Source organism: Lepisma saccharinum, chromosome 1, assembly GCF_977018435.1.
Source record: "Lepisma saccharinum chromosome 1, izLepSacc3.1, whole genome shotgun sequence".
NCBI classification, from domain to species: Eukaryota; Metazoa; Arthropoda; class Insecta; order Zygentoma; family Lepismatidae; genus Lepisma; species Lepisma saccharinum.
The window spans coordinates 160,649,526-160,664,031 of NC_139229.1; the positions used below are offsets into that span (position 1 = coordinate 160,649,526).

The window sequence follows — 14,506 nt, forward strand, 5'->3', positions numbered from 1 at the left end:
ATATATAGCTATTAATCCCAAAATGTTTGTCCCCAATAATATTATACATAAAAAAAAGAGAACAAAACCTGATTTCTATTACAAAATAAACGTAATTAAGGAACAATACTAACCTTAGCTACAATAAATTCGGCATCCTCTGGGGAATCCAGCATCAATTTCTGCGCAATGTCCACTAGTGAAATGCGAGAATAGGATAAGCTTATGGATCGGATTGCTGTTTTGATTACATTGTGTCTCAAACGTAGAATTAGTGTATAGGTGTAATCTGTCTGGAACTGAGGACCAAAGTTCTCAAGTACTTCAGAAAACCGCTGCAAATTGCCCATCCTTACAGCTGGAAGAAAAAGAAAAGTATATTACTTAAAGATTTTCTTTAAAAATTGGTGAAGATTACCACAATAATTTTTACAAAAAAGAAGTAACAAGAATTTTGAAATTTATAATGATACATAACTTCCAGGACAAATTAAGGACAAAAATATATTCAAACTTAAAATAATAATAATAATACTGGCTACAAAACACAAATTAATCTTCATACATTAACATAAAAAAAATACAAAATTTTATCTCTACTTCCTTTCATGAGGGGGATTCTTTTGTATAATTTTGAATTATTTTAAAATAAATTAAAATGTAACCCAAATGCTTTTTGTGACATCTCATGCCTGCCTAATTCAGCTTGGCCATCAGGTCATTTGAGATGTTCAAGTTGTAAGTACCGTATTTACTCATGTATAATGCACACTTTTTTCCAAAATTTTTGTCCCCAAAAACTGTGGTGCGTATTATGCACGAAATAATTCAGACAGCCAACATGAAACCATACAGGGTTGTTCCATGATTTTGGGACACTTGAATTGATTTTTCATGTTTACGGAACCCTATCATGTTATATAAATCCTGCAGTTTCTGAATATGGAAACAGTATTCCATACAAGATAACAACACTAATGTGAAATGTGGTTGAAATAAGTTCATCAAAACCTGAAGAAACGTTCAGATTTTTATGGTACTTTGGATGATAGAAAACATAAGGAAAAAGATAATAAAAATTAAAATGTATTACTGGCCAAATAATATGACATACATGGAGTGTGTAAATTTCTTAATGGAAGAAATCTTGTGGTGCTAACTGCTATTTGGAAGGTCCTGAACGTGCCTCGTATAAATGTTACGTTAGTCACGGAAAGAAAAAGTATATATTTTAAAAAAGAAGGAATGAGCAATTGAATAGGTATGATGTCATTCAGTCTTGATCAGCATAGCACAACCTACAACTAAGAAAGCCATTTCTTGAAACTGGATTGTTCTGCGCATTATATATGAGATATAATTTTTTGTCACTTTTACCCATCAAAAACCAGGGTGCGAATTATAAATGCACGCCCACTATACACGCGTAAATACGGTATGTGGGTCACTATTTTTGCCTCTATTAATATTTCCAACTGATGTTGCTCACTGTATCCTCCCTGGTTCATTCAAACACTTCTGAAGCTTTCTAGAGGTGCATGTTTATTTCTGGGACACCAGAGGTAAGGGAAAATTTGTTTTGTCGACTTAATTGGGACTGGATCTAGTAGGGATCTAGCCAAGGACCCCTTGATTACAAGACAATATAATTACCACTCTGGCATCAAGGAGGCTCACCAAAAGTATACCTTCTGAAAGCACACCACTCCTGCAACTGTAAAGAACTGGATAAATTTTGACTAGTTTCTGAGAAGAAGAAAAAACAAGTGTCATTTGTTGCAAAAAGGGATAAAGAAGTCAGAGGATATGGCAATCTTGAGTTCCTCTTCATCTGTCTGAATGTTTTGAAGTGTACATCAGACAATCATCAATTTGATGTTTGGCGGTTATGTAGAGATAGGTAATAAGTGTCAATCACGTACTGTAAGAATGTACATTTCTCTGAATTAAAGCAAAAGTAAAAGTTATCTTATTTCTATTATAAAGAGGGCACCCCGATGGCCCAGTGGTAGCGTCGTCGCCTGGTAATCAAGGGGTCCCGGGTTCGACACCCGGCGGAGGCACAAGTGGTTCGGATCCACTTTAAACTGTAGGTCCAGTCCTGATTAACATTAATGTGCATAAAGTGGACTTTAAACACCAACTCAACAACTCTATTATAAAGAGAACTGTCAATGAAGAAAATTTATAAACAAATGGGTTAAATGCCTACATCAATAAGTTTGTTGCATTTGCAGGAATACTTTGTTTTTGTGTTAATTTTTAAATGTGCTTAATACCAAAGTGTCTAAAATGTAGTTAGGACCTACATATAAAAGTTGATTGGAATTCATATGTTTATCTGATCTGCACTCTAACCTACTTTTCTTCATACCTATATCATGTAATTGTTATTACCTTGCGTAAGTTGAAAATACGGAGCTAAAGCTCTTCTCATTGTTGCATGGCGGAACACCTGCCGTTCTGGAATATCACCCAGTAGCAATTCAACTGTTACAGCTAACTTCTGCACCTGTAGTAAAAATCACTTATTACATACATTGTAATGACACATAAGAATAAGAAAATATACAAAATACTTTGTAAGTTAGTGCTTTTCATGCACTTTTCCAAGGTGTGCTGCATAGATATCTGAGTACCTTCCAAAAAGAAAACACACACACACATAACTTCTGACTTAATAAAAACATGTTTTAATCTGTCTTTTCACCACAATGCAATATCAGTACATGCATTAACATATCACTTATGGTATTCACATTATATGAGAAAATGATGGACTCAAATACATATAATTGAGGCAAAATAGATCATAAAGAGTCTAAAAACTAATTTGTTACTGCATTTCAACACCTGAAAAACCATGTGCTCAAAACATTATATCATAGGGATAGGACAGATTAATCGGTACACTCTGGGTATCAGCTGATGCAGGCATATCAGTGTATTGGTAAAATTTCCAATAATATTAGCAATCAGATATATCTATAACTATCTTATAATTTAGTGCAATATTCAGACACATTGTCATAATTTTCATGAACATAAACATATAACCTCCATTCCCTACTTTTCTTTCTACTATGTAACATACATTTCTAAGGAAGTCAATGAAACATTCAGGTTCTACAAGGACCATTTGGAATTTTATATCGGATCAGTACAATATTGTTATCAGTATTGGTATATCCGTAGTGCATCAGCGAAAATTTCATATCAACCCATTCCAATTATAATATCATTAAGTAAGTTCAATTTGATATTATCCAAATTATTCAACATGTGTAACATACAATGCAATACAGATTTTAATATCATATTAATTGCACACAATCATATCTTCTACTTACTGACAATTATCTTTCATATGTGTCAGAGCTTAATTCTGTAATAAATAGACAGTATCAACTATACTTACTGTTTGCTTGAAGCCTACTGCAGTATACTGGGGTGCTTTTCGCATAGCTTGAACAAGATGCTTATGGGCTGCTGAATATTCCAGCTGAATTGCTTTGATTCTCCCAAGATAGTACAGGAATCTAGCCCACTCATTGTTACTGGCTGTCTCTGGAAACACTGATTTTGATACTAACTTGTCAGCCTATGGTAAAAGAACAAATTTTTGATTAGTTTTAGCAACCTTTTTTTTATCTAGCAAATATTGCATTAATACGTATTCTTAAATAATATTTAAAAATACTAAAACTTATTGTACTTACGATTACTCATCACGTTATTTCCGAACAACGTTTCGGGGAAACCACTGTTCCCTTCATCAGGTTTTATTTTGACTATCGAAAATCATAGCCACGTCAAGTCGATTCAAAATCCAGGAAAAAGGAAATAGGTATGACTCTGGTAAAGGAGGAATTTATAGAAATCTTGCCAAAACCTGTTAAAACTTCCATTCCCACACTACTATTTAAAACCACAAAAGTTAAAAAATCAATCTAAAAGAAATATTTCAACTTAAAAAGTTAAAAAGGTGCCCCATGGCGACTTCAGAATGCCTTCTCGCCGAATGCAAAAAGGAGTCCCTAGAACAGGGCTGTCAAAGCATATTATTGAAGAGGGACATGAAATTAAGAAACGGGAGGTCGTTCGAAATTAAAATAAACAAATTAGTAGGAATGTATATGAGGCTTCCTACATTTGCAAGAATATTGAAAAGGGAAGATAGAAATGTGGATGAGATTTGGATTGGAATGTTTAAAAGATGAGAAAAGCATGAGTTCAAAAGAATAGGTTTTCAAGTTACCCCGGACATAATTCACAAGGCTCAGGAAACATGGAACTTTGAATATGAAGTGACATAAGCAGGAAGGGGGGAAATGTAGGGGAAGTACGTAAGAGGGGAGCATTCGGCAAGAAGGCATTCTGAAGTCGCCACAGGGAAGTGAAATGGCATGCGCCTTTTTAACTTTTTAAGTTGAAATACTTCTTTTAGATTGATTTTTTAACTTTTGTCGTTTTAAATAGTATTGTGGGAATGGAAGTTTTAACAGGTTTTGGCAAGATTTCTAATTTCCTCCTTTACCAGAGTCATACCTATTTCCTGGCTTTTGAATCAACTTGACGTGGCTATGGAGTGTGTTCGATAGTCAAAATAGAACCTGATGAAGGGAACAGTGGTTTCCCCAAAACGTTGTTCCAAAATAATATATACTCACCAATTGTAAGTACAATAATATTTTAAAATATTATTTAAGAATACATATTATTCTGTAATTGTGAGTAATTCGCACAACCATAAGTTATAATTATTGCATTAGTGTGAATGTCAATGTATGATAGAAAGATAGCTAATATTCACACAATGAAAAAAATTCTTTACACAGTATTACAAACTACACTGGTTTATAATGTTCACTGAAATTTTCAGATTTTCCAGATTAACTATCAATTACATGCACTATCGATTTGTATTACTGCAATGTCTCTGGTTACCAAGCAACTGGGAGCAAATACTAAACAAATAAATTCAAGGGTTATTGTTGCAAGTCAACCAGATAGAGAATTTATTCCATATTTTGTCACAGTAAACAGATTCAAAACTAAATAACTTGTACAAAGCACATGGAAAGTCATATTGGAATTATATTGGATATTTTCCAGTTAAAAACTTTAAAACTTTTTATAAAAATCAAGCTTTTAAAAGTTAAGATGCATCAACATGCTGATAAGAAATAACAATGAATTTACTTTCATAAAACATTGCTAGTAGCATATTACTTTCATTGATCTGCAAGAGAAGTTGTCAATACTTATTTACGTACTTCCCATCAAGTATGAAATACTTTTAACTTTTGTTTAATGTCGTTTTTTCAACTTGTCCAAGTTAACAATGATGATGAGTGGTGGAAAAATACAATGAAAAGTCAATTCTTTAACCAGGATTTGAACCTGCAATGTATTGTTTTGTAGCATGTTGTGCTAACCATTCTGACATGTGACTGATAAGTATGAAATGCTAATAAAACATTAAAATACTGATCAAGGCAGAATTTATAGTATAAAAAATATATACACTAAAAAGGTAACGTTTCCACCCTCTAACAGGGTCTTCTTCAGACAATCATTGATTGATTGATTTGGTGTTTTAAGTCCACTTTATGCACTGTAAGCTAATCGGGACTGGGCCTACAGTTTAAAGTGGGATCTGAACCACTATGTGCCTCCACTGGGTATCGAACCCGGGAACCCTTGATTACACTGCGCCATCGAGGAGGCCCACTCTTCTTCAGACAAATATTCACAATAGAATATTGTGAAGACCCTGTTAGAGGGTGGGAACGTTACCTTTTTAGTGTATATATTTTTTATACTATAAATTCTGCCTTGGTCAGTATTTTAATGTTTAATTAACATGGAAACAAGGCTTAACAGTGTTATGAAATGCGAACTGATTGTTATGCAAACATATAATAAAGAATATAAACATATTTTCACATGTAGAGGCAATTTTTAATCTTGTGAAGTGTTATTACTCCATGAAGCTGTTTTTGTAGGTACAATATAAACATAACTGTATACTAATTACAGCAGAGACAGGATTAGCCTCTAGTCAACTGCTTTCTATTTGTACTAGCAAAATTATAATGTTCTGCATACCTGATCATACAAATTGTAGTGCAAGTAATTTCTCAGAAGACAGTTGATTAACACAGCTTGGCCTTCATAATCATTACGAAGAGTGGCTGTTCGAAGGCGACTATGTAGAAACCTAGAAAAATAAAAGGAATTTTGTACACCACCACCATATGTTAATTTATTTCCTAAAGTAATATAAATGTGTAACAAAGAGGAATAAAAAATGGAAGAAACCTACGCCAAGCAACAGCGCAGCAAGTTCCAACGAGGATGGTGGCAGTGGCCACTGAAATTAATCGAAAAAGAAGAAAAAACAGCTTCGCGGATAAAAGTGAGTACTAGTTTCTCCGTATTTATATACTACCGCGTCTCTCTTTTCCCAATCATGACTACATATCTTATTGAAAAACATTTCCTCTTTATTTTCTACATGAACTGCAGAATCTATTTGGAGAAGCATTAAGAACATTTTTTTGTCCATACATATGTGAGTGTACATACTAGAAAGAGACTGATATGGAAAAAGGAACAACATATCTAGGAATTTACTTTACCAAGCCAGAGAACATGAACTGTGCATGTATATCCACAAAAGTAGTAATGAAAAGACAGAATTGTGTACTCGCAAGTTATTTATGGAAATAATGAATTGGCAAATCAACAATATTGCCACTAAGCCTAATCCAGTCAACACTTGATACAGTAAGCTATACATTGTGCACACATGTTTTAATATCTCAGAATGAAATATATATAAATTACATTAAACCAAAGTTCATTTTTTTTATTTTTTTATAGTATGTACTAAGATTTTGAACATGTCTTATCTAGGAGCATAAACTCTTACCCTCTGATTTTGTCCAACTGGTTTGTAAGCTCAAAACTCCGTGAGTGGTAGAAATAACATTTTGCAGCAACTAAATCAATTGTTCGTCTATTTTGTGAAATAATCTTTTGCATCAGCTGACCTATAATGATAAGAGTATGTAAGAGGCATGCATGTATAAGAAAGAAAAATATTGCTACAAATAACAAAAGATAAATCCAGCAACATCACAGTTTATGACAAATGACAATTAGTCGTGTACAGTCAAATCGAAAAGTGTCACTTACATTTCAGCATTTGTTTGTACTATTACATACATACAAATCAGTGCTACAGCTTTAATCTCCTTGGTATACTTGTTTCCACTATCTTTTTATGTCTTATATTGTCATCTTTGTTATTAGATAACTATATCATCCTGCCATATTCACCCAGATCTCTTAGACAAATATCATGTAACTAATAGACAAAATGTGCTAGTGTGGGTGAGCTTGCCTTCTAGGTTCAAAATGTGAAAGGAGAGACATATCAATCAATTTGCTTGTGACTCTACATTAGATAAGAAAAATTTAAACAAGGTGGCAACTGCACGCAACTATGCACTAATTGTAAACTCAATGTACTTGCTTGCATGTAATTAGGCAGTAAACATAGGCTTCACAAACTTGTTAATACATGTAAATAATTAATGTAGTTGTAATTACATTAAGTACACAAAAATAAACATAATCCTTGTGAAGAATGTGTAGCATAGTAGAAATGAGGAAAAACAATTACTCCTGTACAGGTGTCAGCAGTGGCAGCGATGAGGCACGGGGCCCACCTTTTGCACCACACTAACCTCATTTACCAAGGGAAATTAAACTGTCCTTGCACCCCCACTTTTGCACCTTAGCCCCCTAGTTTTGGAACTCAATCGCCGCCACTGGATGTGAGTGATACAAATGTTTTCTACCAAGGAATAAATATCTGCAATTTCAAATTGATAAAAGTGATGAACATTGTAAGTGCTCCTTGACCAGTTTAGAATCTAAAAGTTGGCAACGGTGACTATGTGACTCATGTATCTGGAGACTGTGCAAAACCAGAATGAGCGTTCGCTGAAGATAAGCGAACTTCGTCTTGCATGGGCTTTTGATGCTTGATGGGTCAAACCCCAGGTCTATAGTTTTACTCGCCCGATAGCCATCCAGGTGGGCCTAGTAAGCGATTCTGGCCGATGTGCAGCACTCTGACTGTAGAGCAGGGAACGCTGTATGAGGCACAACCTTGTCTTCAAAGTTGAGTGCTTCTTGTTGTGCGAGATGGCACTTGAAAGGAAATTCCTGCAGAAGGCAGTTACTTGTGCAGGAATACATGGTCTGCCAGTTTATGTCTCTCATGAGGTGGTAACAATGGCCAGGAAGAAAATTAGAAGAGAATTTACTCTATCTAAATTTGAAGGGACAATGACTGTTTGGAGTAGGTCAGCAGCTCGAAGGTTCATTGAAGTATAATGCCCAGGAATTGCAATTCTACCCTTCTTTCATGCTACGCATAATACCTCCCGAACTATAAACATAGCACAAGTAATACAGCATTTACCTGAACATTGCACAGCCTCCTGATTCTTATGAGTGTCAAGCAGTCTCAGGAGTACAAGCAGATGTATGTAGGCATCCACTTCAGGAAGCAGAGGAGAGCCTGATGTCTTGGAACTCCTCATTCGTTGGGTAGGGACAGTGACATGGCTATCAGTCTCCATAGGCTGGAAGGTGGACAAAAATCAATGTTAACACAAATATCCAATAGGTACATATACTAACTAACTAACTTTCTAGCCTTAATAAACCCGAAGGTTCATGGCTGCAGCAACACAGGCCTTCCATCTGTCCCTATCCTCAGCAAGATCTCTATAATCTTTTCCATCCCTACCAATTTCCTGTAGGTCCATCTCAACATTAACCCTCCATCTTCGTCTTGGTCTACCTGCTGGTCTCTTACCATCAGGTTAACCAACAAGAATCTTGTAAACTCTTCTTTCCTCTCCCATTCGTGCCACATGGCCTGCCCACCTAAGTCTTCTTGATTTAATTATTTTAATAATATCTGGACATGAATACAAATTATGTACTTCTAAATTATGTAACCTTCTCCACTCACCTGTCTCTTCATCCCTTTTAGGTCCAAATATTTTCCTAAGGATCTTATTTTCCAACACTCTCAATGTAAGGGACCAAGTTTCGCATCCATATAATATTACAGGCAAAATTACTGTTTCGTATATTTTAACTTTTAGTTTCTTAGATATTAAACGAGACAACAAAAGTTTATGAAAAGAAAAGTAACATTCATTTCCTGAATTAACTATGCTTTTTATTTCCTCTTTAATATCATTTTCATTTGTTAGTAAATATTACTCCTAAGTACTTGAATTTGGAAACTGGTTCAAATGAATTATCAATAATTATATTTTAATTATTACCTAACACTATTACCTAACACTTAGTTTCGGCCTGTAAGCATATATTTAGTTTTCTATATACACATTTTATAAAACCATGATATGGTGCAAATAGCTTTTATCTAATACTATAATTGATTTATGCTAATGTTAACAGATTGTACCACGTTCAGTAATGAAAATGTCCATGTTGCAGCAATTACTACACAAATTCATTTAGTCATAAATTGTATTTTAGTGGCAAAGTTTGTGTAGAGAATGTCAAAATGATGTCATGACAAGTACCACAGATGAAGAAAGAATTTGAAATGCCATTAATAAGAACATGTATATTTCATTAATGAAAGAAACATGATACAATGAAATTACAGGTCGTAATAATGGTTTCAAAATATAAAGGCATGAATTTTCCTGTCATATTTTGTATACAGATGATGTAAAATCATGTGCAAAATGAGCTCTTAGGCATGAAATTGTTAGGATTTCAAATCAACATTCACTCCCAAAATTTGAATCTGTAACATTCTGTGTGCCAAATTCTGCAATATTGATTAAAAGCTCCTAAGCATCAAATTTGTGCAGAATGGAAAATAACTTGTTTAAACTAAAAAGTAATTAGCCTTTTTATATTATGTAATAAGTGTAAAGTTTCTAAATCAAATTTGATATTTTATTCACAATGCTAACATGGAAATGCCATTTATTTACCAAATTTGAACATGAAATTCAGTGTGTTTTTAAATTGAAATTTTCATTTTCTATTTATACAGATAAATATATTGCATCAACTATCCAATAGAAGCCTAGGGATACCAATGTAAAATGGCACTCTAAAATCAAATCTCACCACATAGTTTTGCTATTTGATGAAAGTCGTGAATAATTTTAAAGACTATTCAATCTTGCAGGTACATACCTCTTCAACAAATGCCAGCAAGGCATCCTTGTCCTTTGCAGAGTGGGTGTAGAAACCATTGATTATTCTCCTCAAAACAATAGGATTCAGCTTCCTCTTTGTAGTGGGTAAAGCTCTCAGCACTCTCAGAATAAACCTTGGCTCTTTGTTGTGCACTGCCTTCTCAATCTGACGTGCATGTTCACGTATGTCTACAAAACACAACAGATAAATTGTTCGTTACTCATATTGGTACATATTTATCACATATCTAACATTTATTATACAGTACCATTTACTTTTATATATAATCTCTCTTGATGGAAAATTATAGCAATACAAAAACGTCAGCATGAAAAAATAATTGGCTGAAAAGCATAAAAATTATAAATATATTCCTGTGCTATTAAATATTGCAAAGGTGAGTACATGTACCAAAATAAAAATGAAACATTACTTTGTATTTTTATCTCCATGTCATCAATTTTATAGCTTTTAACATTTTTCATGAAAGCATATGCAGGGTATATAGCTTCGGTGGTCTACTCGGTAAGGCGGCTGACTGCCATGTGGGAGACCTGCGTTCGATTCCTCGGGTGGGTGATCTAAGGTCGGAATCTTTACAGTTTTGTCCCTGCATAAAGCAGGTTTGGGGCTTAGCCAGCCTCAAATCAATGGAAAGGGGGGGGGGGGGGGTGTTGAAGGCAGCCCGAGCATGGTGCTGATCACATCCCCTTCAAAACGGCAGAGATCAAGAATGTGTGGGGCCCTATGACCCCCAACCTCCCACTCTGTAAATGTGCCTTCATGGCACCGTGAACGGGGCACTTCACCTTATGGAGGAGAAACTTCATTAACCTCAAAAAATGTTCAACAAGAAGCTCATAAGACAAGAATAGAGCATTCATTTATCTTGAAGTGTCCCATGAATCAATCATGTCATGTAACGTAATCTGAGAGATAAGGAGTTGAACAGAGGTTGGAGAAAAGATGCTGATGTGACAACCTATCTTGATTAAAATCTACTGACTAGATGGAATGGGTGAAGAGGTGGCACTAAATATGTCCTTCATTCACCAGATCAAACACCATTACAGTTTTTATTGGAACACATCCAAGATGATGTGTGGTGTAAAACCTGTGCAAATCACTGAATTGAACGCAGACATGGAAAAAGAATGTTCCCAAATAACAAGCAAAATCATTTGAAATTTCTAATTTCATTGATCGAATGCTTGAACCAGAATGGCCTTCAGTCTGGACATTACTGACATCTTTATTAAAAAAATGCATTTTTCATCTTTAAATTAGAACATAACTACAATGTATCTTAATAAGCATTGTCTTGACTCAAAGTACGAGGAAAAGCCCAAAAAAAAAAGCCCCCCCCCCCATTTTTCCAGGGAAATCGTACATCAATGGGGGAAACCAGGCCGTGTTGGAACACAACAGACACCCATACACCAGTGGGTGAAGTACGACCACGATCCAACAGAAGGGAGGTGCCTCTCAGTCGTGGCCCGGCAGATATGGAGCATCTCATGAGTTATCACCGGGAAGGAAATGAGTTTCTCTTTCGGATTGTGACGGGAGATGAAACATGGGTCCACCATAGCACACCCGAATCGAAAGGTCGCATCAATGGAGTGGAAACATCCGTTGGTTGCTGGACTTTTTGGAACAAGGAACCATCAACGCTGCACGTTACTGTCACACCCTGTCCAAATTCAAGCAGGCTATTGGCGGCCTGGCCTTCTCACATCTGGTGTGCTGTTGTTGGATGACAATGCGAAACCGCACTCAGCAAGAGTTACGCAACACCATCTTGCAACCCTTGGTTGGGAGCACCTTACCCATCCGCCGCACAGTCCCGATCTCTCACCGAGTGACTTCCATCTGTTTCTGGCTTTCAAGAAGGCTCTCGGAGGAAGGCACTTTTGAAGCAATGCTGAGGTGATACATTTCGTGCAACACTTCTTCCGTATACAGGACACTCATTTTTTTCCATGAGGGTTTTTTGAAGCTTATCAAGCGGTATGACAAATGTCTGAATGTCCTTTGTGGAAAAATAAAGTAAGTATGCTATTCCTTTTCTCATTTACGTTTCTTGCTTTTCCTTCCCATCTCTGTCCACAGTCGCCAGTGGAAACTTATTTTCGGACTCTCCCTCGTATGTAAACATTTTTATGGGACACCATGTATTAAACCTTTTGGTAATGGTTCTGATTGTTTCATGATTCTTTTCAAATTTTCTTAGTAGGAAGACTAATTATCGTAGAATTTTGGTAATCGTCACACAAAATTTGAACCTTCCTTAAAGTAATGAGCACTGTGTGGATTTCGAAATCAAACTTCATTACAAAAAATTATAGCCTTTTCATCAATTAACCACATATCATGAAGTTATTTATCTTGAAAAACCAACTTAATGATTACCTTACGCAAGCATGCACGCTTCCCATGGACAATGTATTTTCCGTTGACAAGTGACTGTATCATAGACTAGTGGGATTGAATGTACAAGTAAATCGGAACCTTAGTAGAATGCATTTAGGGACTTTATTTGAATACTAAGAGAACCAAACGTGGCCTGCCTAACGTAACTACGAAAGCATATATTGAACAAAACCTTAATTGCTAAAACTCCGCAGTATGTGTTAACAGAAGTAAATCGAAATCGAACCATGTTAAAATTGCATTTGTAGCATGATGAAATCGAAATAAAACAAAAGGAACTTGGGCCCATCTTTTTACAAAAATATTTTATGTCAGCGTTGAATATCAGCAACATTTAACCTGATGAAAGAGCTGACATTTCAAAAGAAAATAGCAACAGAAAGAAATACAATTCTTGTTTAAACAAAATTTTTGTTGTTATGCCAGCAGTGTTCAACAAACAATGCACACAATTAATGATTCAAAAATATCCTAAGAATAACAAAAATGGTTTGATGTAGTAATATAAAGCACATATCTTTAAGTTCACATTGTAAGCAAATAATTAATAATTTTTATTGTATTTGCTCAAGAAAACTGATAAAAACAAGTCAGAAGGTTCTACTCACAATGACAATGGCCTGTCATGCAAAAATTATTTTCTTTAGAAGCTGTCATGTAAATATCGACATCCTAAAATATCCAACTTACCACTAAACTGAAACATGCAAGGCGTTTCTTTATTTATCCATATTGTTTTGTTTGCATCAGGCTCTTATCAATTTTATTATGTTTTATATGAACTTAATCAGTGAAGATAACACTGGTCAACAATGAGGATTCAATTTTTGCATACAGATACATAGTCTAACATTAATATAAGATACTGCAATAATAAGGATAATTGATAAAAACTTTGTTGACAGTCAAAACATAAAACTTTTGATAACAATGTAAGTATTAGAAATTATGCATAAATATGCACTAGAATGTACTATAAGCAAAAATACCTTCAATAGTAAGTAAGTCAACATCCTTTTTTGTTTCACCTGTGTCACCATCACCCACAGGGCTGTCTGCATTTTTCATTTCAACATCAGCAACTTGGTCAGCAACCATCTTGGAACTGAATCCTGGAACAGAATTAGAATTACAAATGCACTTTTCTGTTATTCTTGAATTAATAGAAACTAGAAAATGAAGGCCATTTAAGTCGGAAACCAGAAAAACTAATCATTATACACTACTTACAAAAAGTGTGGAATATTGTTATATTAGACAATAGGTGATAGACATGGCCATGGAATGTAACTACACATGGTATCTGTCTGGCGGACGTTCTCGTCTTTTCGCCAACATATGCCACAGTGCCTATCAATTATTGCCTAATATAATAATATTCTAAACTTGTTGTGCCTCATGTAAGAATATTCCAAACTTTTTGTGAGGGGTGTATTACATTTATAAAATCATTAGAAATCAAATCAGAGTACAAAGTTGAGCTTAGTCCCGTAACGTGTCAATTGCATAATAATGGAAAGAAGAGAGTCATCATGTCTTACTTCAATAATGAAAACACCAAACACATCTAGTACATATTTTATGAGCCTGATAATGCACTTATATAGTGTCTGTAATGTTACTGTGAGAGTTAGTGCCTATTTGGCATAATCTTGCCAATTCTTTTTAAAAAAATCTTCCTTACTCCCCAACTTTTGAGCCAAAGCTGCAGTATCTGATCTAAATGTGCATGTTGTTAACATGAAAACACAATTTGAGTGAGTTTTCAGATACAAATGCTACTTTAGAGGAGTCAAAGCAAATGCTAGTGAGTGGA

At 35.0% G+C, this 14,506-nt stretch overlaps 1 protein-coding gene across 1 annotated transcript in view; it reads right to left on the bottom strand.

The window, feature by feature from the left end:
• Window positions 1-14,506, bottom strand: part of Rpn3 (regulatory particle non-ATPase 3) — a 48,169-nt gene that overhangs the window by 27,593 nt on the left and 6,070 nt on the right. Inside the window, exons 2-9 of the mRNA XM_083141273.1 lie at window positions 13,680-13,802; window positions 10,255-10,445; window positions 8,480-8,642; window positions 6,917-7,037; window positions 6,091-6,202; window positions 3,398-3,580; window positions 2,377-2,491; window positions 114-337 (exon numbers count right to left, since the gene is read on the bottom strand). Coding sequence (XP_082997399.1) covers window positions 114-337; window positions 2,377-2,491; window positions 3,398-3,580; window positions 6,091-6,202; window positions 6,917-7,037; window positions 8,480-8,642; window positions 10,255-10,445; window positions 13,680-13,788 — 1,218 coding nt within the window. The 5' untranslated portion in view covers window positions 13,789-13,802. The remainder of the gene's footprint in view (window positions 1-113; window positions 338-2,376; window positions 2,492-3,397; window positions 3,581-6,090; window positions 6,203-6,916; window positions 7,038-8,479; window positions 8,643-10,254; window positions 10,446-13,679; window positions 13,803-14,506) is intronic.